General features: G+C 40.2%; 1 protein-coding gene across 1 annotated transcript in view; it reads left to right on the plus strand.

The window, feature by feature from the left end:
* The window catches only part of ppp1r16b (protein phosphatase 1, regulatory subunit 16B), a 101,063-nt gene that overhangs the window by 51,393 nt on the left and 23,518 nt on the right, over positions 1 to 26,152 (plus strand). The window contains exons 3-4 of the mRNA XM_084348770.1: positions 9,411 to 9,481; positions 24,920 to 25,065. Of these exons, the coding sequence (XP_084204896.1) occupies positions 9,411 to 9,481; positions 24,920 to 25,065 (217 nt within the window). The remainder of the gene's footprint in view (positions 1 to 9,410; positions 9,482 to 24,919; positions 25,066 to 26,152) is intronic.

Here is a 26,152-nt window from a genome sequence, read left to right on the forward strand (position 1 = left end):
ACAGTCCATCTCATATCACAATCTTTACTTGATCCTCACTTCACTGGCCATTCATCCTTATCAGTGATTAATGGTTGTGAAGTATGAGCTTACAGGGGGAATGGTATGAGTCAGCATCCTGAGCTAAGCCCTCACAATAAGAGCATCCATGCCATTAGCTGTAATGTACACTCTGCTTGTGACAAAGGGCTCCTTTTCCATGACAAGAGACGTGCAGACGTTATTAACCGGTTTCTTACATCAGCTGGAAGTTGTTAAACTTCTCAACTGATCTTGTAGATCAGAGCATTCGTGCATTTGATATGCTGTGATGCAAGGCTCCCTCATCAATCATCCGTCAGGGACAGGTCAGAAATAAGTAGGCTGATGAAAATGAATCCTAAAATGAACTCTGAAAGTTATCTGTGCAACCGCAAAGATGGAACGTTCTTGTATACGTACAAGTGACTCAGTTTTACAATGTGATTTGATATGATCTGAGAAGTCTTCGTATACGTTGTGATAGATGACCGCACAGACCAGCTTCTGAAGGGACAATTATTTAAAATCCAGTATATCAACACATTTTATTGTTCCCTGTTCAAGCCTTATTTTTTAGGGAAATGTCAAGATAAAGATAATCTAAGTAAAATGACTCCTCACTCTCATTAAACATGAACAAATATTGTATGTTAAACAACGTTGACTAATACTGATCCTTAGCCACAGATTATGTAGTGTGCAGCTTTAAAATTGTTTTGGAGGCATTAGAAACACTTATTAGGTGCAGTCTGGATCATTGTAGGAATAATTATGCAAACTTTCTGTCCACTGAAAGGATCCTAATTACAAGAAAATAACTGTGTAACAACAGGATACTGATGTTAAAAAGAAACCTTTTCAAAATGATTGTGGCACTGCAATCCCAATTAGTGTTTAATAATAATGGAGGTTTAAAATTGGCAGGGGCAATTTCAGGCTCAGGTGGAAGTAAAAGCTTCATTATTTTTTTTTAAAATTTAAACTGATAAACAACTAAACAATATCTGGTTCTTTGATAAACAGTCAGTGAGACGCACACTGACTGGTGCGTTTTGGTAAGAAATATCCAGTCACTGATTACATGATGTTACAATCTGAATCTTACACTATGCATTTACTTTGTCTCGTCCCTCTGACTCGTCTCTTCTCTACAGCAACAGCAGCTTAAAGCTTGTGCGTGTTGTAGTATTTTAGAGCCATCTGCTGTACCAACCTGACACAGAGAAAGCACAATGGCTCAGAAACAAAGCTGAAATAGTTAAAACTAGTGGCCTTAATATGCATTACCTGGGAGAGTCGTGTGTGTCCATGTTGAGTAACATTGAGTATGTAATTTAAAAAATGTTAAAATGGAAATTCAGAGTGATGGAAAATATTTCTGGAACAAGTGGCTCCCGTCACAAGGTGTCATGTTAATCAGATAACATGACTTATTGAGGTTATTTTGCTCTGATATGAATCCAGGTGTGCTTTGAGATGTAGCGGTGCCACGGCCTGTCCTCGGGTTCTCAGTCAGATTGCATCAGGATATCAAGATATCCACCCTCTCATCCAAATGTGTTCAATTCTGACTCAACAAACCAAGACGACAGCCAGAATGCCAAACTCAAGGCCTGAAACAGAAGTCCTTAAACCAGTGGGTCATAAGCTAGTGACCCTTAAGGAAATCACCATACATACATACTAAAAGTGCCACTTGTGTTTATATGTACACTACAGTAAGAGGTATTTACAATTTTAATAAAAGCAGACTTAGAAAACTATAGAAACCTTACTGTACATTAGTATTCATGATATTCATGACCCTGGTTCCAGTTCCACGCACACATTACTGTTTGTGAATAACCTCTTATCAACAACTCCAGTTCAGGAGACTTGCAACCTAAATAACTCCTGTATAGTTTGAATTCATTCACTTGGGATTTGTCTCCATCTCTTCCACACACACACACCCACCCACCCCCACACACACACACCCACCCACCCCCACACACACACACACACACACACACACACACACACACAGTATTGTGGAGGCACAGTAAGATAACAGGAAGGAAGGGTGGGTTTCTCTTCCTGGGCTGTTGTTTGTTGATGTATCTTTTATCTTTTGGGAGGCATCTCGTGCAGCTCCATCTCCTCCCTCGATGGGAATTTACGGGACCCACCCAGGAAGACATGCATGAGATTTCTGCAACAACGCTGTGTTACTGGCTTTAGCAGTGGTAGATAATCACCACAGCGACCCTTAGATGTAATGGATTGCTTTTTAAAGATTTTTGTGGCTCTGCGTGCGTGTTTGCTCGCTCCCATAGGTGGTGATACAGACAGATAGGGATCACATTCATGGTTTGCGTCTCCAGCTCTGTCTCAATTTCACTTTCACTCCTCTTTTTCTCTGCGTCCTTTAGCAATAGTATCTGTCTGTGTGATGTATGATAACATTTTATACCCCCTGAACAACCTTTCAGGGTTTGTATGACATATTCTTTAAGATCACTTTTCTTTTTATCATGAAAAGTGGAGTAAAAGGGAAGAAGTAGCACATTTTACATGCCATTGGTCTTTCACTGTGAGCCTACATGCTGCCAATAAGACACGCGGGAGGCAGAATTACATGATCTCTTCATGGAAAAGGACTGAAAATTAACTAATTCACTAAAGTAAATACTGCTGCTTACATGGGCATTTATGACCATTTCACACAAGTTATCAAGCCGATTACTAAAATAATTGACAAACTTGATATTTGATTGATTGTTTAAGTCATTTTTTCAACAAAAAACGGTCTTGTTTATTTTAAGCTATGCTTGTGCTGCGGCTATATGTAGCTTTATCTCGTCACTCGGTCACTTCTTTGGCCCAAACTGAAAAATCTCAATCACTTTTGAGTGGATTGCTTTTAAAGTTTGTGCAGACATTCGTGGTCCCCGGAGGATGGACCCTAATGACTGAAAAGTGAAAGGGTTACCCCCGAAACCCTTGCTAACAACCCCACGACAATTTGGAGTACTGGAATACTGTCTGTGCTCAGGTGCAGTTACCAGTGGGTATGTTAGAGTTAAAAAGGTGCTATACAGAAAGTACTTTGGTTCATTATACCTGCTAGTACATCCACAGCACATGTTAACGCTGACATGTACAGCACATGTTAACGCTGACATGTACAGCACATGTTAACGCTGACATGTACTGTGGATGTCAGTTGTTGCTCTGTCAGTTTTTTTGTAAACTCGCATATCAAAGCGCTCATACTAGACATCTATTATATCTGATAAATGCTGTTAATTGACATTTTAAACATGTTTGTAGTTATAATTATGCAAATTAAGTCCCATTTCTGATGTTTTGACATTATTTTGTCTCTCCCCTGTGTAACTTAATGTGTCCAGGAGGTTATCTGGTAATTACAGAATGTTAATTAGTTAATGCTTCTAAAAAGAGGCTTGTTTGTTTGTTTGTCGTCGTTTTGATGATGATGTGTGCGCCCTCTTCTTTTCATTTTGAAAGACAGAGCATTTCAGCCATCGATCTTTCGGCAGGGAGGGGGTTTTTTTTGGACTCCTGCATTATGCTAGTTTGTATTATACTTTAGAGGTTTGCCCTTGGAGAATTTTGAAAATGACAGAAGATTGCAGTCACCCCAGCACTCATACATCACACGAGATAAGCAAAAAAAGATAAACATTGAAATACGAAGGAAGTTATTGCATTCACTCACAGATAATCTAATGTAGACTTTCTGTGTTTGTCTGCTCACACTGTTTCCATTTTAAAGAAATAACAGAAGAGAAATTGATTCTAAATTCACCTCAGTATCGATGCATTTGTTTGTGTTACTGTGTGCATCTCTGCACGACATGATTTTGTTTTGACATGATGAAGGAGGCAATCATCATACCTTTATTCACATTCACACATCACCATCATATAGTTCCAGTAAATTGTGTAAAAGGCGGAGCGCTTTTATATTTTATGAGCACTTTATTGAACGTCATTTACTCAGATTGGTTCAGGCAGTCGAATGATTGGAAAACAAAAACCAAATATTCCGCCCAGACACGAAAAAAAATCAAACAACAAAACGGAGCATAAAATATGCATTAAAAAAGAAAGCAGAAAAAAAGCAAAGCGACTGAAACGTTCATAAATATTAAGCGAGAACACGACTATATGACAGTGTGTGTTTCAGATTGAGCCGCCTCTCTCTCTTTCTCCTCTAGCTGTTTACACTTCACATCACTCAGCTTCAGATCGCATCACACATCATAACTCAAACCTATTTCATCCTAACTAATGCACCAGTGTACACCCCTCTCTCACAGAGGAAGCAATTCAGCACCGGTGCATATATTTTGGTGCGTGAGGCCATAACAACCAATCAAATATCGAGCTGTAAGGCGGTGGCGAGGGTGTCTTCGCTGCCTGCACGTGCATCTGTTAATCTCACTCTGGTTTCTGGCACATATTTTAAAATGTGTGATTTTGTTCAGTCTGGATGCAACAGAAATTAGATATCGAGCTGTTGGAAAATGTTTTTATTCAAAGAATTGTTTTGCAGCACAGGATTTCAGATTTTTTTTGTTTATTTCAGGGCTGGATGACAGAGATGTCAGCTGGATTGAATTTAGAGTTTGACTTCATCCAGATCTCCGCAACCTTTCTGGCACTTTCGACAACATCATTGTCGTAATACTGCAGCCACTTGTTGAGTTTTTCTTTGTCTTAAAGTTGTGTAGTTGCTTTGTCTTCTGTCTTTGTGTGTTGAAGTCCTTTTGGAGCAACCACTGGAGGTAGTGAGTTACTGTACATAGTTACATTAGAGCAGATAAACACACTGTTTAATTTTGCAATAAATTTCGCTCCTGTATCTGCCCTTCAAACTCTTTACATGGCTTGTTTCGGCATGTTGAGGAATCCAAAGCTTTGATCTGACGTGCCTAAGAAGACAGGCTTCAAATCGAAACTGACATTAACTGCTGTTTTGGACGTGTAATCAGTATCTTTGTGGATGACCTCTGTTTTACTAAATATACATATCTGTATGTGTGGTTGGGTGCATCATGCATTATGTTTGTTATAAACTGTGTTCTTTTGTTTGTTTGACTACAGACATGAGGGTGTCATGAGGGTGCATACAGTTATAGGACCTGGGTCTTGTGTCTGTGTGTGAGGCTGAAGCTCCCTCAGCTGTAGGGCTGGTTGACAGGCAGGTGGCTGATGAAATGGCTGTAATAAATAAGACAGATGCCTACTGACACTTCTTGGGGCCCCATGTATTTATTTTTATCTTATTTTACCTTTATTTTCTATCAACAGGAGAAAAAAACTATTGGAAGGTTCACATATTCAGTATCTATATAAAGACTGCAAACAATATTTAATAATGTTCAACCCAAGGACTTTGTTCAGGCTCCTGTTATAAAAAGTCTAACTCGTCTTATTAAAGCATCCTTTTACAAAACACTGAACGCCCTCCAGCTGTTGTGTTGCTCGACTGTTGCCGAACTCTGACATTTCCTCCAACAGGAGCACAACAGAGGTGAAAGTGCACACACAGAAAAATCAATCAAAAATCCTATCATGACCTCCTGAAATCACCTCATTACAACTTGTGACTTATTTGCGACATTAAGTCAAGAAACATTTAAGAAAAGTAAAGGTCAAATAGTTGAGGTTAAATCTGTTTTTGTCGGTGCAACAGCCGATTGCATAAATTAGTGGGAATTTACCTTTGCATCGTCAGTGGTGGTCTCAGTGAACGCATTTCCATCTTGATTTATTAAATACATTTCAGGGATTTTTACCTCTCAAAAGGAAAAAATAAACTTGGATGATGCCTGTACAATCAGCCTGACTTTGTCATTGCATCCCTTAACCTGTTCAATGCAAATTCAATTATTTGACAGACTTGAGGTTTTTGCATATTCAATCTCAAGCGACACTGTGGTGTGGTACTTTTTCTCCATTAGAACAGACAGATAAAGTGTGTTTGTCTGCATTTAGTTATTTCTGTAATGTTTATGTAATATATACATGTCTGTATAAATCAGATATCTGTCTGTGTTATAGCATAACTCGGATTAGCTCTTAGTACATTTTATGTATGCTACTTCAGGCTTTCTATATACTGAATGGAGAAATACCTTCACAAACAGCCACTTTTTAAGATTCACTAAGTGTCTGTAGCATACACTTGTCTCCTCTGGGTAAAAGGAAATACAAATAATTCAATCAGCTATTTCCTGGTAAATCTTGTCCTTGATGAATCCTCATGAATAGTTTTATTTAAAAGCAGTTTTCAAGCCAATTTAAATCCAATTATAATCTGCTCAGGCAGCTAAACATGACATTTAGAAGGTCCCCTGAAGGGTCTGAAATACAGAAAAACACCAAATAATTACAAGAAAATCACAGACGATGCCGCAGCTTATGTCAGTACTGTAGTTCCTCTGAGTTCTGTTGTTTACATTCCAGGTTCATGTTCAACACAGCGCCTCAAATCCACTGTGGAAAGCAAAGATGGCTAGTGACATTTATTGGATGCAGTCAGGCTGAGATTGCACTTTCTAACCTTGGATCGAATTCTCTCGGCACTCACTGTAATATTTCACTTTTTTCTCCACTCACCTCTTACAGGAGTCCGTCGACTGTGAACCATCGGTTTTGTTTGGTTTTGGTTTGGTGGCCTTGGATTTTAATGGTCGGGCATGTGACTGATGCTGAGCTCCTGCGTAGATGGTTGGGATGATACTGAAAATGTTCTGGCAGAGTCAAAACATCACAGTTGGATGTTTACAGTGAGGCTTATCAGCAGCCTAACACTATGGAGGTCTAATGGAAGCAGGATTCAGGAAGTGGGATAGTGGAGCAAGTGCGGGTAATGGCTACATTTCCATAATGCTACTTTCATTGTAGAAAAAGCTCTCCCACAGCCACATTTTGTGGATTGCACAATGTGTTTCCATGATGATCAGCTGCCATTATGGTCAAACAGTTCGAACATTTATCTCACTTAAGGGAAACTCCTACAGCACAACAGCTGTGCATGAATACTAACCTTTCTTCTGTTCAGTTTTCATTCATATTCATATTGTCGTGATGACCTGCCTCTCGAGCAAAACCTCCTTTCCTCTTCTTTATGAGCTGTCACATAAAAATGCGGTTCATATCACGGGCACTACTCAAGGAGCTCGAACTTTTCTTATCTTTACTAATAGTGTGTGTGCCAGGTACCCCGGAGCTGCATGTGGAGAAAACGAGATATATATAAATCAGGGTTCGTACAAAGTCTTGTACAAAAGTTATGTTTTCAATATTAGGAGACTGAATAAGAATATAATCCTTGAAAACTGCTTGATTTTCAACATAATCTGGTGTTTCATCTTCACAATCACTCAAATATTTAAATAGTTGAATGGAAGAGATACCGTTGTCGTATTCATTTGTTGTTGTGTGTGCGTGTGTGTGTGTGTGTGTGTGTGTGTGTGTGTGTGGGTGGCCCTCTGGACTTTTGCACCGTAATGCAACATAGTTATATCTACAGGCACAGTCTTACAGTCATACCTACAAGGTAATCAGTATGGAGGGCCAGGCAGTGCAGCAGGTCACCTATTTCAAATATCTTGCTATAGTAATAGACAGTAAACGCACCTTTTAAGACGATGTCGACGGCATCTACAGTAAAGCAGAATGGCGCCTAATTGTTCTTTTCTCAGGAGCTTTAAAGGTTAAGTATGCAGGTATTAAGATGATTTAGGGGCAGAAATTGAAAATAATATTTGTAATTATGTTTTCGTTAGTGTATAATCATCTTAATGATTGTGTTTTCAGAGCAGGTCCTCAATGGTGTCTGCCATGTTGCTCATATACAGAATAAACTTCCTGAATCGTGGAGATAAACAACTCCAATTCCAGGACTTATTTTCTCGATCCACAACCAAAAAGGCAATCTAGATCTACAGTAATCCCTCCCATCCTCTGGACTCAGCATTTCAGCCGCTGCCATCGGGCTGCTGATGGTCCCAGTGGTCAGAAGAACAGTTAGAAGAAATCCTTTATTCCATCAGCTGTGACCTTCCTCATTAAGAGCCTGTTTAAATAGGCCCCCATCCATTTAGGGCATTCTGCAACACCACCATCACCTATTTTAATTTATTATTTAGTGCTGCTGTGTATTATGTATTGATGGAAGAACAATCCACTCATCACTTTTATTACAGCCACTTGTCTCTTAAAGATTTCAGCTTACCTTAATGTATAGTTATTGTGACTTGTTATGTATTTTTGTGTTTGGTGTGTGTTGTCCAAGATGCCAGCACCAAAGATGAATCTCCTTTTTATGTAAATTTATTGGACAATAAAGTTTTGTGAATCTGACATTTATAGTCGATGTGTACGTGACCATTTTTCAGTCAGTCTGAGGGACAGATGTGACAACTATCATCCCAAATCTCTCTCGTTTTTTCTGCGCTCAGCGTCCCAACATGATTTATCCGCTCACTCACTCACTTTTTTATTTTTTTTTTGTCTGTGAAATAAAGGCAGCTGGCAACTCTGCCAAAAAACAAGGGATAATAATAATGACGTAGAGATGAGCCCTGTGTGTCACTGCCCCTTCCTGCTCAGACCGGCAGGTTTAGCGGCGTTAGCAGTCGGGCAGCTGTCAGGCAATGTGTGCAGCCCGTGATAGCTGATATTTTTTGGATCAGCATTCCGGGTCGGAAGGTTTATCTGTTTGGACTGTCAGGCAGACAAGCGGGTGTAATCCCAGGCATCATTACATCATCATCCATCAGCAACCCTCCCCCCAACACTTACCCATCATTCATCCATATTTCCAAGGTCAGTTGGGTAACATCCTGGCAGGGATGATAATTTGAGAGATTGAAGTTCCTGCAGGGACGCGTCACAATGGTGCAGTACGATTAATGGATTGCTGATTGATTGGTCGTGATGTCACTGGCCAACAAAAGGTTAAGTTAAGATGCACCGGCGGGATGTGCGAGCTTATCAAGAGGAATTGGGCTGTGTGGAATCTCATCATGCTTTTATCCTGCATCGATTGTTTGTTTGCAGCAGCCAGAACATCATATTCCTTCTGAAATTAATTACTTACTGGTTGTGTCACAGTGCAACATGTGTGCCTCTGAACTCGCAACTTGGGACATTAAACTGGATATTTTTCAATTCTCAGCCACAGAGCAGTAATTTGTCAGTGCAAGTGAAGCATGCAGGAAAGTGATGCCTCCAAATCTGTTTTCATTTGTCAGAGGAAATGCAGTTTTTAAGCCAACTGATAGAGATCCTTTTTTTAAAATGGAAATATTTCCCAGTTATTTCACACCTCCACTCTTACTCATGTGTTTCTCTGTCTCTCTTTCCACCAGTACGCTACCTGCTGAAGAATAATGTGAGCCCAGACCTCTGCAACGAAGACGGTCTCACCGCCCTGCATCAGGTAACACTGTCCGACTGTGTCTCCGCCCTTTGTCTTTTCTCTCTGCTTGATTCTGATTTCTCTCTGTCAGATGATATATCCCCCCTGAAGCTTGAGCTTTAGTAACCATTCGGTGACTGAATATTTGGTAAAGCAATGAGATAGATTGTTAGATTTATCAGAAATATAGCAAGATCTCTTTTTTTAACATCAGCAGGTAAAGCAGGTCGCCCATTGCTTGTAGTGTTTGCAGTTAGATCCCGGGCTCCTCTTGTCCACATCCTTGGGCAAAACACTGAAATTTAAAAAAATTAATTGGTTAGACCAGTGCCTTGCACGGCAGTTTGCAAATAAAAGAAACCCATTTGTATGCAGATCTGCAACACAGAGATAAGATAAGATAAAATAAGATAAGATGTACCTTTTAATGATCCCCCGTAGGAAAAATTCAAATTTGGCACAGCAGTACAGGGAAGCAAACAGCGTGCAAACAATACGAAACAGTACAAAACGTAGCAGCACGAGGTAGGAGTTGAGTAAGAGGAAAAATCATATTTTTATACCGAAATAATCAATAACTTTATGTAATAAATTTGCAGAATTTATAAGAGGGGACAGATAATTAAGGATTTGTCACAGAAAGTGTTTCACAATGTTTATAATGTTTCCCCTGACTTAACAACTCACAAAACTGATTTTTTTAAGGGAGTCTGGGGCTGTGGATAATGAGGATAAAGAGAATGCATTGAAAATACCAGGTGTAAACGCAGAGGCAAGATCATTTATTATCTGGATAACCAGGTGTAGATGGAGTGAGAGACACATCTTGGGATACCATCTAGTACTTTAACTTCTACATATTGATTCAAGCTTTTATATACTCCTCCACCTCATTATACTATACTGCACTTAAATGAAGTCAATTTAATTTAAATTATAATCTCCCTTGGCAGCTAAATATGGCATTTAGAAGTTTATGTGCAAAATGTCTTAATACACTGTGCAGCAAAAGATTGAGTGTTTATTTTCATCATCTCCTTGGATTTTTCCGAAGTAACTGAATAATTCAGATATTTCGCAGCCTTTGTGCATCATCTGTTCAGAAAAATCAGTTTCTGTTTTTATTCTGATAAACAAATAGATATACATACATAGATACAGCTTTCTTCTGTAAGACTGACCTACTGCTCATTTTAATCATCAGATTCAATGTAAAACTGAAAACTACAACATCCCATTTTACAAAACACACTCTACCTGCCCTCTCAATCTGTGTGATGTATTCATGAGTTTATTCTGTTGTCGGCAAATAATCCACATCTCCTCGTTGTGTCTCCGTGAAGCCGTCAAACGTTGTGACTTTGATTAATAAAAGTTTTAAAGAAACACAATCTGTCCGCATCTGTCTTTACGGAAATTTAATTAAATCATTTCCTGGTGTGATTAGTTTGCAGCGGTAGACATTAAAAGCCTTGTTCAGAGCAGTGTGTTGCGGTTTTCTGACACTGAAGAAATGATTTTTAATAGTGAGGAAATGAGGAAATAATTCAATTTTGATGTAGGAAATTGATAAAGGAGGTCAGATCTATGTTCACTTGTTAATTAGAGCCATAATCAAAACTTGCACCTCGCTTTTCAGTCATGACTGCTCCGTTAATAATGCATCATCACACGTCTCATTTGTTCACAAATCAACCAGCCTTTGATTTGAAAAGTTCTTTCCGTACATTCCTCTGACTTGCAGCCAGTTCCCGTCACAACAATGCAAGAGATCAAAACATTTCTTTGGGCTCGAGTTAATGTGAAACTGTCAAAGTTACCAAGAAGAAACATCAAATCAAATGCTGGGGACAGATTCACAAAGATGATAGCTCATACTCAGACTTTGGATAGTCTTACTTCAGCCGTTGCACAAAGCTGTCTAGTTTTTGACTAACTTAAGCAGGACTAATGTGAAATGACTTCTGGCTAAAAAGAACATTTTTTCAAACCCAAAACAAAAACACGGCTGACCGAGCAACTGCATCGAACCACTTAGCTCTGTTCGCTCCAGCAGAACATGTTTGCCTGCAGGAGGAATTCAAAAGCTCAAAGGAGATTTTACTTTGAAATGCAGCAAAGAGTGTAACAACACAATCAACCTCCAGGAGCATAAAATCTGTGGCAGAGCTCAGATACTGTGTCTTCTTAATGTGGCAGGACTGGCAGCACTTCTGTGAACTCACCAGTCCAACAAGATGACTGACGATGTCCTAACTGCTGTATATCTCAACAGGTTACTGCTCTCCTTAAAAACCCTTTATTTTCTCATTACATGCATCACAAAATTGTTAATGGACCAAAAATTACGAGCCTTTTTTTTGCTTTTTTTTTTGTTATTTGGTGCTGCCTGTCAGCAGGTGTCATGGATTGTTACCATTGAACCACTGCTCTTAGTTGTTGGCTAGCTTGGGGACAGGCTGTCTGATCTCTTAGGCTTAAAGGGACAGTTCACCCCAAAATCAAAAATATATATCTTTCCTCTTACTGTTGGGTGATTTAAGGGTGAACTGTCCCTTTAAAATAAGTCTAACCTGCATAAAGATATAAATTGTCTTCTGTCTTCTAGCAGTCTCTGTGAGTCCTGCCCCTACACTGATCAGTTTCTCTGGACTTGAGAACACTTTCTTCTGGTCATGGAAGGGATCAATTACTCAAACAGAGGGCTGCGCTACAAAGCGACTCAAACAATCCCAGGATATGTTTCTGTTATCAGTCTTCACTCACCCTAACAATCGCGATCACGCTCAGCGGGCACACGAAGGTGGTTATTAACTCGATAAGTCAACCCAGGTTTTCACATCTGGCTATGAGCACCTATACATAAAAGGGGAGGTGTTGGCAGCAGAGCAGAATATGTTATAAAGAAGAGAAAACTATCAGACATGTAGAGGAAGAGGACAAAGACATAATCCGGGCTAAAAAAACACAGTTGCAGCTGCCAAACTCAGGAGGGACAGCTGATAAAAATTGCTGACTGTATGAATGCGTAAATTAACGGGCTTATAATATCACTGCCCAAGATCTCACTGTAATTACATCTGTGTATTCCATTAAATTAAAAATGTGCTTAGATGCGTAGTTAATGACAGTTTGAGCCTTATTATTTCAGCTGCAACCCCGCTGTGTCAAACAGACTTGGGAACAAATGAAAAATAAATATAAAAAACATAAGTCATAGTGGTACTTTCATGTCTTATAACAAGTATGAGGCTTTAGTGCTACAATGTGTCTCTGTTATAAAGAGGTATGGGTACAAAAAAGCACAATAAAAAGGCTTTGACATTGCTTGCAGCCAACAGGGAAAAAATGAAATGAACACGACAGGAGAGAGCCCTCCTACAGAAGTACACCTCTCATCATCCGCACACTGAACTCCGCGGGATCCTCTACGAATGATAATGCCATGTTACAGAGAAATGATTGGTCAGAAGTCGGTTCTTTCACATGTGTTGGTCTGTTATCTCAGACAGAACCTGCTCCGGGGCAGGTTAGGTGTGCAGCACAAGTTACCATGGTGATGTACCCCAGTAAGAAGTGAACCAGCTTCTTAACGCTTAAAGCCCGGCGTTAACCCTGAGGTAACCTCAGTAATCACAGATCCTGCTTTGTAGTGCAGGCCTCTGGTTCACCTGCAACAGGTTGGAGATGCTGAGGAAAGCAGCCCAACCTGTAAACACAAGCAAGCATTCAACCATCTTGTTAGTCTCTTGTACACTGATTTATCAGTCGCTGCAGAACCTCAAAGAATAAACTCAGAATCTTACTTTCATCCCTCAGCCCACATCAAGGTCTAAACATGATATTTATAACCAGAGGAGAAGATGTTTACAGTCTAAAAGACGCCAAGTGGTTCTTCATATTCAAGCATCTCTAAAGGATGTGATGCTCATTAATTACCTCAGTTTCCTCTCTGATTTTCATCCTTCCTGGCCTCCTCTCCTCTCATTTGTCTCTCTCTACGGTTGAACTGTACCTCTGACAGTTTACTTCCTCTTTTTCGCTCCGCCTCAGCCAACACAGCCGCCTCGCTTTCCCCCCGTCGGCAGCTGAAAGCCTAATATTCAGGCTCCTGCTGGGAGGCAGAGAAATGAACAGGGGGAGAGAAAATTGAAGTCCATCAGTCACCACCGGTGTGGATGGTGTTTTTAAAAGCTGAGGGGCCCACTGGCTGCCAAGAGATCAGATTGACCTTTCGGCTTTGAATGTGTGTGTACCCGATAATCTGCTATTTGGATGGGTCAGCCCGCGTACTATCCTCAAGATGAGACCTTTTCACTTCTGCTACGATGTGACAAATACCACCGTACACACACAGGCAGATGGGGAGGACACAACACAAACAGAAACACACATGGGGAATTCATACATGTACACACACACACACACACACATGTGTCGTATGGTAGAGGGTGAGATAGATGAAGGAAAGTGGGGCTGATGTTTTCTCTAAATGAGATGTCACACCTATCTAGGGTTGGTCTCAGCTCACTGATATGAGACATTAATCAATAGATAGCTTGCAGGGGCACAAACACACACACATATACAGAAACACAGCTACACTATCACAGCCCTGGAGAAGATAATGCTCCATGAAAGTCGAACCTATTCTACACTTGGTTTTGTAGATCAAATTGGGATGATTTGAAGGGTATATATAGACTTTTTGTTCAAGGACAAGGTTATGCATACGTGTGTGTTTGGATGAACTTGTGTTCAGATCGTCATCAGTGTTACGTCAAACAAACAACCCCATCATTCATTTCAAGGAGGTGAATGTGATGGAAACATGTGGTCCCAACACAGAGGACTCAAAGTGTAGAAACTGACTATATCAACTGGTTGGATACATTTGTGCACCAGAATGTGAATCACTTTTCATTGCTTTTGCACAGAATGCCTTCAGTGACCACATTTTCCAAAATCCCTGAACTCTTTTCGCATTCATTCCCCAATACCTGCAAAACATTTCATATCATAGAACAGATTGATCTCAAAACTGTTAAAAATATGAACTGAAATCAAAGTGTCAGCACAATATTGAGCGTTAGCATTTTTTCCACAAGGATATTAATGTATGCAAAGACTAAGAAAAAATGAAGGACACTGACGCAATTGCTGCATTTCTGATTCATTCTTGTTACGTATACTTCAGTAGAGTCAATACAGTCAAGAGGTGTTATTCTTATTCTGTGATGAAATACTGATTTTTGTGAAAAATCATTCAAACTTCCAAGGTAAACGTGAAGTGGTTTTCAGGTCAGTATTTGATGGTTTGAGTGAGTTTTTTGAGATGATATTAGCTGTTTGGCCAAGATGCAATTCAGACCGTATGAAGAGTTTGGAAAAAGTGGTTCAGTATTGAAAACAATCTGTTATTACATAAAATCCTGTTTTTCTACTGTTTACCTCTTTGTGTTCAAGAATAAGAGTAACATTATTGTTGCCATGATATATTCCCAGAGTTATAAAATTGACTGACTGCACTGTGTGGACTGTTCTGGCATCTGACAAGCCTTCATACTCGTGGATGTATGACAGAAATGGTGTTTCTTGGTGGAGTTGGAGATAATATTGAAGGGTGCTTTTTTTGCTCAATCCCTTGTTGAGCCTGTTGCCCATAGCGCTTGATCTACCTACTCACTGTGGTTGTTTCTTCTTACACTATTCTTGCCTGCAATATTTAAAACTCTGTAGCAGAATATCCAATATCTTATTGCGTAGACCATTTTTTATTGAGGAATAGCACTGCTAACAAAGCCCCACTAACTCCCTTCACAATGCAGCCACCTGGCTTTTTTGCTGGTGGATAGCTTTTAATGTGAAGCAGTAAAAGATGTTTTATATACAGTGCCTTAACATATGGCTGAGAGTGATCAGTGAAAAGTAAATCATGGCTGATATATCAAGAATGAGCAGGAACGTAGGAGTGACAGCACATATATCCACTAAGCTACAAAATATTGATAACTGAAGGCGCCTTTGAAAAGCGCACTTAATCTCCAGCACAGACAAACCTGTTGAGCCAATCAATTCAAGGCAAAGACTGGGGAAGTTGCTCAAGAAACAGCCCATTCACCAGGATAAAATGCTGTCAGTTAAACGTGTCTGCAAACCACTAATTTCACATTTGTTAGTGTCATATTCATACTTCTACAATATCTGTCATATCACATTCACATTACATGATTATGACCTGACTTACATACCTGCCAACATTAGGCTATAAGAAATAGGGAGATTTTCTGAAGTATCAACCAACCGATATGCAGGGAGAGGTGACACACCCACCTCTGCCTCATGAAAGGCTCAGTCATACCCAAGCAAGGATGGAGCATTCACCAATCTGTGAAACACATGATTGTTTAAAGGATATAACTACATGGCACCTGTATCAATAGTAACACCACCACTACCATGAGCCCCCATGGTATCCTTGACTACGGATGTCTTTAAGCTCCCTCATGTTGTTTTCCGAGTCACATCACTATGATCTGGCTGTTAGTTCTTGTGTTTTGCCTCAGGACCGCAGGATGGTGTGCCTGAGTGGGCATGATGACCCAGAACATCAACGGACTGCTGGAATCACACTTAAAAAACATTTACTTCAATGACTCAACCACTCAAATATGTATGCAGGGTTGACTGAGAGGGGGACGGAGCTGACAGCGACTGGGACAGAGATGACTGAGGCAGGCTTTTAACTTGTCCTGTAATAGGCTTGAGCTGTGGAGTTATGCGTCTGCGTTCCTGTGCGATCCCAGACTTTTCATCAGTCATTCAGCTCTTCATTAACTTCAACCTCTTGAGAACCTTCAGCTCAGACCTGGCAGCCTTTTTTTTTCACGATGTACTTGCTCTCCAAATTCAGTAATAACCCAGGAACTGTCACTCCAGCCTCTCTTGGCGGCAGCACTGTTTCTTATTAACGTTTATTTTTCAGAGATGAGACCAAGTGTCGATGCCCTGTTAGACCATGCGTGAGGTAGACAGGAGAGGCATCATCCAGCATACTTCTGCTGCCTGTCACAACTTGGATTGGATTCATTTAGCCTTTTAGATCTAATTCTAGACAGAGGAACTTGGCATATTGAATTGCTGCACTCAGACCTCCTTCCCTCTTCCTGATTTGCATTAGTCTTATCGGCACTGTTAAAATTTAAAGCCCTTTTTATCTTTTAACCTCCCACAGTCTCAGCTGTGGCCTATTCTCAGCCACCTGGGGCTTCGTTACAGGAAACTGCTTGTCCTATCTTAACTTAAGTTTCAAATAGGGAAAAATCCTATATTACCAATGTGTCCTTTACTATCTCAGACCTCCTATTTTATTGTAAATAAAGAACTAGACCTGGAAACTAAAGTAAATTGGCCAACGTATTGTCATGCCTTTATCTGTCTTTAGAAATGAGAATGCTTGTATCCATGACAATGGCTGTCTCACTTCACTAATCACTGGCTAGCTTGTTTTTCCGTAATGCACAAGAAAAACTGGGCGTTAGATTTTAGCCGCAATGAGTAGGATGCATTTATCTTGTCCACGAGGAGAGGATATAAACCTGTTGACACGTTTCAGAGCTAACAAGCTAACATCAGTGTTAGCTTCTCCAACAGGCTAACATCTATATTTCTCCAACAGGCTAAGATAATCCTAAAATAAGATTTATAAGGTTTTTTTCTAAATGCAGTTAGGAAACATGTTTCTGTAGTACTACAAATCCTAAATGTCATCCCAAACACAGATAAGATAGGACTAAAGAAGTTTCTCTAACAAGGCCCCTGGTCCATGTCTTGCTCGCTTAACCCATCACGGCCAACTCACTCACTAACAGCCCTCGTGGCACTAAGCCTGATCAAATTTCAGTCATTCATTGGAAGTCTCAGCCTTATTTCCTCATCATTTTGCTCCTCAACCCAGACCACAGTCCTCTCAGCCCACTTACGGATCCCAAGACTGTTGCTGTTGTTTTCCAGTCATGCTAGGAATAATCTGAGCCTTTGTCAGAGCCACACTCCCATCCTTGTCTGCTCATGAAAGGCACATTATTTCCTTGCTCGCCTCATTGTCTTGTTGCCAAGACAAGATGGGTGGAGGCTAGGGTGGAGTTTAGTTTAGTGGCTTATTAGCTTTTGTGATTCTATTCAAAGGAAAAACTAAGCGAGTAACTTAGCAGTCAGCTATAGCAGGTGGGCTGAAGTATGTGGGTTTTCTTCAGAAGGAGGTTAGGAGATTAGCCTGTTTGTTAGCTGCTGTGTAGGTTGCAATCTCTTGGGTTTTTGTGATGACATCTGTCATGCCACTGCTGCAGGCTGGAGCTTTGAATGTGAGCTAATCCATCAATGAATCGGATGTCTTTGACAAGCTTCTGTGTCTCTTAAGAGTCTCATTCTTGTCAGTTTTATGAGGTCGCTCATTTTTCCTGAATTATGTCTTCGAGCTTGCCAATTGCCGGACTCAGGTAGAAAATAAAATCCATAACTTGCTCTCTGAATTATCATCTCCTTGTTACAAGATTTGCAATTTGCCAATTTAATACCATCAAACACCGACACAGGATGTTAAAATAAGCAAATGTGTGACTCATGCGCTTCAGTCTTTTCCTTTGAATCTGTTGTCTTCCCTGCTTTTGAGATATTGCAATAGTTGACACAATTAAACCACACGCCACTTCTTCTTCTGGCAGCTTTTAAAAGCGCTCACATAGACAGTGACTCATCCTCTCTCTCACCATCCTTATCTGTCCATCATCTTTCACAGTCAAGGCCTTTTGCACCCAGTCCAACTGCATTAATTCTGTGAACTTTAAAAAAAGGTTGTGGTTTTAATGCACACGATCCTTTCACAACAAGTCTGGTGCAGACTGCTGAAAAGATTGAGAAAAAAGAGAAACCTCTAAGCAAACCTCCTCCTGTGCTGTGTGACCAGGCTCTCCATACTGGAGCCTTCATGTTCTTTTTCTTCTTTTCATCTGCCTGCCTCCTTTTAGTATCATGTTGCTCTTTTTTCCCCTCATATACATACTACAGAAGTTTCTCCACAATCTTCTAAGATCTGCTACTTCAGGTCATTACAGAGTTTAAGGAAAACACTTTAACTTAAAAGAGTAGCAAATGTCTAAGCAGAGGTTGATAGCATGTCCGCTGTCTACATCGTCTTAATCAATCAGCAGAAAGTCTCCATACTGTGTGACAGGTGTCATCTTCAGACACCACGCCAGCTACAGTCCTGGTTGCCTGGAAGTTAAAGTGAATCTACAGACTCGTTGTTGCCAGTGAGTTCATATCTTGTTTTTTACTTTCGAGATAAAACTGCTGATGGGTTGATCTTTCACGTACGTAGCAGTAGCTCAAACAAATAGGCTAATAAGTAATGTAAGTCAGTATCTAAAGTTTGTGAGTGTGTTTTAGTGCTCGTGTTTTATTTTTTTGTAAGAGCAAGAATGTGTTATTTCCTCTTTCGAAAGTTACAAAGCATGTCAATCTCGAGGCACCCCGTGATCAGATCCAGAGGACTACGATACGATTATAAAACGATTATTCAAGCATCTTAATACATCAAAGTTACCACATAGTGTTTTCTTTCGGGCAGAAAAGCGCTGGCTGTGTGCTCAGGAGCGATAAGATGAAGAGTCTGTCTTTATGACAACAATATCTTGACAACCAACACAGTTTACTATACGTTTGTTTTTTATTTGCATCAGCAGGAGGATGTGAGTGCATGACATGATCCATAGGAGACAAAAATACAATCACAATTATCGCCTAGGCCAGGAAAAAGAAAAAGAGCGATGGTGACATCGCCAGCGGCTTTCTGAAAAGTTGAGGGATTTTCAACTTGAGTGCTGGATGTTACGCCTTTTCTGTGGACGGCTGCCTGTTGCCGCAGACGCTCTCTCCTCATTAGAAACTTTTTAGGTCCTTTACATTTCGCCATCCAGTTGGTTCAGACGTAAGGAACAGGCAGCCATGTGCATCTCATTTTGTCTCCACCTCCAGTCAATCAATGGAACATGCTGATCGAAGAGTTATCAGTGGTGTCACAATACTGAAATTTGAAAAATATCAGTATTCAGTACCGTGTTTGATACCATGGGGAAACGCATAAAAGGAATGCAAAAGGATTTTTATAATTTTATGTTTTATTAGAAGATGAATACAAGAAGGCTTGTTTACTGTGAGTTCAGCACGACCGCATCTAAGTTAATTTACTTCTGGAGGAGGCGAGCGTATGCTGGCGTGAAAGAGCAGCTGGTCCTGATGTATCGATACTGCGGGAAATAAGTAGCCTATTAAAATGTTCAGAATCAATTAGTATTGATCATATGTCCTGAACTCTCAGAGTTATTATTCTTTTAAGTTGACTTTCATCAAGTGTTTCAGCCACATCGTTCTCTTTCTCGCTTGTCACCATTTGTTTGTGGCCATTTCTTCGGCTCAGGCACATAAATAAAACCTCCCCACTGGAAAGCAAAGTTGTAATTGGGCCTTTTCTTTTCCCCACAAGGGAAAACCAAACAGCTGTCATGTCCTATCTAAACTGCGGAAAGATTTGAGCAATTAAGAGGTGTTTAACCAGGCCACATAATGCCTGTAGTTGCATTTTCTGCCGTTTTCTTTCAGATCTGTACCTGCTGTCCTGCTTGTCACACAGATCCTGACATTGAAATGATCTGAAGATCAGACTTTTCTGTTGCTTTAGGACACATCACGTAAATGAGCTTGATTTAACTCGCAGGTAAAATTTAAAACTTGCTCAGGATAAAATGTAGAACCATTCGTGTGTGTATATAAAGGCCTTAAATCTTAAATCTTCGGGTACAGACTTCTCACTGTGACTGAAACATTACTCAAAGGATGTGTTTGTCAGCGTGTGCTGTTTCCAGTCAGTCAGCGGTTTGTGTTTTCTATGCATCTATTTCACCTCTTATCGGTCTTCCTGCTATCTGTCCCCTGCATCTGTGAAGTAATTTCATTTCCTCTCTTGTGTTTGTATATTAATTTATGTGCTTCCCCACGCTCCTGTCAGAGCTGTCTTATCAGAGTGGCCTTGACATTCGAAGCTACACAACTGGCACACATCTCATTTTCTCCCCAGTGTGGTCTAACGGTCGATTTTTTTAATTGTTGTATTAAAGTATTCAGATGACGTTTTTTTGGTTAAGTGGTAGGAAGGCAGAGACGGAGATGGAGGAAAGGCGACTGAGAGGACAGATCGAGGTTATGTTTTAAGGCAGGCGTTGATGAACGTGGTACAGAAGATGACGGTTTCAACCTCTGAATCATCTCTCAGTCACATCTTCTCACAAAAAACCCCCCACTCTGTTCAGTTCTTTCATGCTGGATCCCACTAGATCACACTTAAATAGCCAATAGTCATTACAACAAGGCTATTTATTGTCAGAGAAGCAGGAATTACTATTTGCTAGTATATTCTATCCCTGTCGAATGTTTCTACTTTTACTTTTTTTTTTACTTTTTAAAATCAATTCAAAGCAAAGGTCTAAATCTAAATCAATAAGAGTCAAGTCTAAGTCAATAAGAGGAAAAACAGTCTGCGGTTGCGTTTTTGCATTTTCCAAAAATGTCTGTCGCCTCTCTTCTAATCTGCCAACCACTTCTGTTTCTCACAATTTCCACCCTGTTGGTTTATATTCAGGTTCATGCCTCTCTCTGTATTACTGTCTGACTCTGGCTCCTGTTCCCAGATACTTGAAACCTCTAGAGATTGCACTTCAGCTCATCTTGTATGTAAATCCATGAAAGACTCAACTTCTCAAGGTTTCTATGGTGAGCAGGTTCAGTGGGATGGGAATATTTGAAGATGAGTGCAAAAAGGTGAAAAGTTATTTCTCGGGAAAATAAACTTTTTGGAAGAAGCGTATCACTCAGCACAACAGATGTTTTAGCAGCGTCTCTAATTTGGGTTTTAAATTGAGTGCAGGGAAGGAGACCAGTTAGAAAACCCCTTCGAGACTTTGCGCCTTGTTGAATAAAACAATATTTCCATAATGGTCCCATGTCTGAATAAACACGTACAATCTCACAAGGTCCCACCGTGTAACATTTCTGCACCAGTCTGAATCTAATGTTCTCAGATGAATGTAGAGACTCCAGCGAGCGAAGCCGACAATGAGACTTATTTCATGCCTGAAAAGAGCCAGACTTTGGGTTCATAGCATAACTAGAACAGAAACCCACAGGACAGAGCGTCTATAGGACTAGATGGGAAAACACTGCTGGAGGAGTTACGGTGAATCTTTCCAGTCATCCGTGCATGTTATTTCTTATGATCCCTAAATTCTTACGGGTCACTTTACTTTTCAAAGTTCATATCAGACCTTTCAGGCTCAGGCTTTGACACATTACTCATTATTCCTGTAACTCGCTTCTTTAGCCGCTTCTCAGCCGGATACTGATGTTGCTGGTGTCTAAAGGTCAACGTCCTGCTCTACACACAAACTTGTGCTGCCCCTCACAAGTTTTCTGCTTCAGCGTATCATAATGAAGTAAATGTTGGTTGCACAATGTAATGGATGTAGAATAGTGAAACAGTCAGCGTTCACCCTGTAAATCTCGCTATCACTATAATATTTTGTCTGCCACTGAGCATGCGGTCACCCGCGAAAAGAAAGGTTAACTGGCTATCAATTTCTTTTACAGGCTAAATGATTGGATGAACTCATGTTTTGTGCAGTGCTGTTGTTATTTGGGACTCTGAGGAAAACGGTCACAGTCCAGTAGTCTTTGCAACAGCGGTACAAACAATAACACCACTTGGAAACACAAGTTGCCACTTTAACTGCCCAGTGATGGAGGACAGTGGGAAAGAAATGCAGCTCTCATTATAATGCATGATATGGATTTTTTTTTTCAGCTGATACCAAAAACTTATAATGACCTGTTACTAATGATAGATACTGATACGATAACAATAATCTCACATTTTTGTATTTTACCTGTGGTTTATGCACACCTGAAGTCTGAGATGAAGTGAGCAAAGATGTATGATTTTATTATTATTCTTTGAACAACTTTGAAGGTGCAAACAGCTCTTGGCTTCGTATTATTGGCTTTATTCATAGTCTAGAATTTCACTGATACTGATAAATAGCTGATAATGTAATTAATCGGTATTTATTGTGCATCCTTACATTATATTGTTTTGTTTTTAAACCAAGAAAGTAAATTAAAACAAGTATTATTACCTGCTGCCTAAAACTTTTGGGAATTCCTTTTTACATCAGTTGAAGCTGTGGCTGGTTAATTGTACAGTGCTGTAATATTGCAGAGGCTACCTAATTTCCCTTTGATTAAAAAAAAGAAAATAATGGCCTTATAATACTAAATTATAAGGGAAAATGTTTTCTGCAACAGAAGTTTGAAGTTTTCCTGACCACTGTAACATCATGTCCTCAATATTTACTCTATAGAAGATACTTTATTCCATAAATTCTTGCTGTGTGTTTCCTGAATACATTTAGATAAGGGCTGCAACATATTATTTCATTATCCTCCTGTCTACTCATTATTGTTCTGATTAATAATTTAGCTCATAAAACATGTCACAGTAGCAAAAAAAATGGCCATGAAAGTTTTCCAGAGTCTCAGCTGAAGTCTTGAAATGTCTCGTACTGACCAAAACAAACACATTTAGTGTGAACATGACATGAAACCTATAAGAGAACCATTTCAGAAGCTGGAACCAGACAGTGTTGGAAGTTTTTAGCTTGACAATCGGGTCAACTATTATCAAAAAAGTAGATTTACATCAGTTTCGAAGTTTGGTGAACTGTGTAGAAGATGTAGACTCAGCCAGTTTCCATACCAATATTACAATGACATAGAAGATCTACACATAGAGGATTTAATGTGTGTATTAAAGGGTTAAATTGATGGGTAACAATCAACAATTTTGATATTGGAAACACTTGCAAACTCATGTCTGTTAGCTCTTATGTCCAGGGTCTGCATTGTGTATTCACAGTGCACGCTGGGATAGGCTGCAGCTAGTTGACACAATGGAGAGATTTATGTGGTTCTTTTATTTTTGTCATTTCCATTTTGACACCAACCTTTTTTCTTTCATTCTCCTCCCGTTGTTTAAATCTTCGAGAGATGACTCTCAGCGGGTAGAGTCGAAATGGGTTTAAATGCAGTCATTTTGTCTGAGGAAATTCTACATTTCACTGTGACGCGTGTCTTATTTTCATTTCCGAGCGGAGACGAAACACTCCCGTGGCTTCTCACAAAAGTGAAGGTGTACCTGGGTGAAAGCATTCAGTTGTTCCTGGGAACAAAGAAGGATTTATTTTTTTTTATGACATTTCTGCTTCAATACACTGGAGCAATGAGAGGGGACGACATTCTGTAACATGTGATAGATCAGGTTGAAACCCACAACTTCACCGGCACAAATAATAACAAAGGCTGTTGCTGAATTGCCCCTCAGACTTTTGCTCTGAATCCTTCAGTTGTCTGATTATATCTGACCCTCCCACTGTGACAGAGTAATCCCATTCTTTGACTCCATGTCGGCTCCTTGCAGTCTCTTTTTGTCGTTTTTTCCTTTCTTGTCCTCTCCAATCGGCTTTGTTCAGCAGCACAGCACTGCCACACTCAGACCAATTAGCTCTGATGGAGAAAACTGCTGTTGCTGACATTCGCTAGATTGGAGGATGGATTTCATGGAAAAATTCTCCCTCCTCCACACCCTATAATCACACCCAAGATTAACAAGGAAAAATACTTTATGTCCCTGTCTGTCTTTGTCTCGCCATCCCTGTTGATGGGTGTGCGTTATGTGTGCATGTTCGGTTTTGTCTCAGATCCAGGAAACAACCCACACGCTGGATGAAATGTCAGGATGAACGTGTCCAAATTGGTTAATGCGTTCTCACTTTGTCACTCTGCAGTATGCCATTAAAGGACTTTTGCAGGCATACAGTTTGAATTCTTGTTTGTCTGTTCTCTCGCTGACAAATGAGCCTCTTTTCATCCCTTTCTTGCCAATTATTAAGGTGCTGAAGCGTACAGCACAGCATCATTGCAGCATAGCTGAGTACTCACTTTATGAATTATATGCTGCACCAGACTGAAGAGAGCTCAGCATTTCATTTCTCTCCAAACAAGAGAAGACTGTAGATCGCAGCCTGTCGCCAGAACGTTCACATTTACGACTGAGTTAAAAACAGCGGATACAGACAGATGTCCTTCACAGTTTATAGTCTCCAACACTGTTTTCTATTTTTCCTTTCAGCCTTCTCCCCTCTTCTATCCATTTCTTTCTCAATCTGATATTTTTCCACCTTTGCATCTTCTCTATCTCATTCAGGCTGAGGTTATAGAGAAGAAATTATATTACAGAAGCAGAAATTAAGCAAATGTTTTCTTTTCCTCTCCTCCCTCTCTCCTTCACTACAGTGTTGTATCGATAACTATGAGGAGATGGTGAAGATCCTGCTGGACCGAGGAGCCAGCGTCAACGCTCAGGACAACGAGCTGTGGACGCCGCTGCACGCCGCTGCCACATGTGGCCACGCAGGACTGGTCAAGATCCTCATTGCACAGTAAGACATGCAGACACGCTGCTCGCAGGGCTTCATGCAGGGATTTATAGTGGAGGTGCCCGGCCCCGCCTGAAACAAAGAGTCATGAGTAAGGCAGTTTGTGCCGTCACTTTGTGAGCTGGCTTTTTCTCAGGAGGTCGAACTATTCAGAAGGTCGTTGGTCCAGCTGTATGTTAAATGTGCTTGGGCGAGATATTGAACCCCTAATTGCTCTATTTGGATGTTCCATCGATGTGTGAGAGGACGTTTGAATGGCTGCAGCCCAGTCGCCAGAAAAAAATGTTAGCAATTGAAGATTCTGCAAAACACTGATACGTTCACATTTGTATGCGTCGTCCTGTGTTGACATTTCTACAATATGTGTCATATCACGTTCACATTGTATGTTTATGTCCTGACTTTCATATCAGGAGGTAGAAGGGAAGTGTGACACCACTGAATATTTTTAAGGAGACCTTGGGACAATTTCCAGCCGTGTTTGTGGCAACAAAAACTGATATTTTTGACGAGATGCTGGAACAAACTCCAACTCTATTTATACCAACAAAAACAGATATTTTAAGCCAAAACAGGTCCAAACCTAAACAGATCTTCTGTGCAGCGTTGTCACAACATAAAATAAAAAATGTTACCTAAAAAAAAACATGAAGTTGTAATATAAAGAAAGTTTCAACATACATCTGGTTTGCAGAAACATGTATTGCCACATTTATTCTGACAATTGGATTGATGGCTGAGCATAGAAATACCTTGGGGTGCTTTGGTTAGGAAGAGCTGTATCGCTCTTGCATGGCGTCTTCTGAAGGTGCATGTTAAAGTTGTAAACATAATACTTAAATGGCACTCAGTAGAGTGCATACCTTGGCCAAGGCCCAACCATCCCCTTGAATTCAATCAAGCCTAATCCAATATCATGCTTAATAGCTCTGTATCACTCTAACTTCTGAATCCACCCATAACTGCTTAGCCATAATCCAAGCTCGCCAAATCTGTAACAGCCAAACACTCGGGCAACAAAACAAGGCAGATGGAGTCAGAATCTCCACTGTGTTGTGGAGGAATAATAGATTTCTATCAGGATCTGCAT

This window comes from Pagrus pagrus, assembly GCF_965226575.1.
Source record: "Pagrus pagrus genome assembly, chromosome: 3".
Lineage (NCBI taxonomy): Eukaryota > Metazoa > Chordata > Actinopteri > Spariformes > Sparidae > Pagrus > Pagrus pagrus.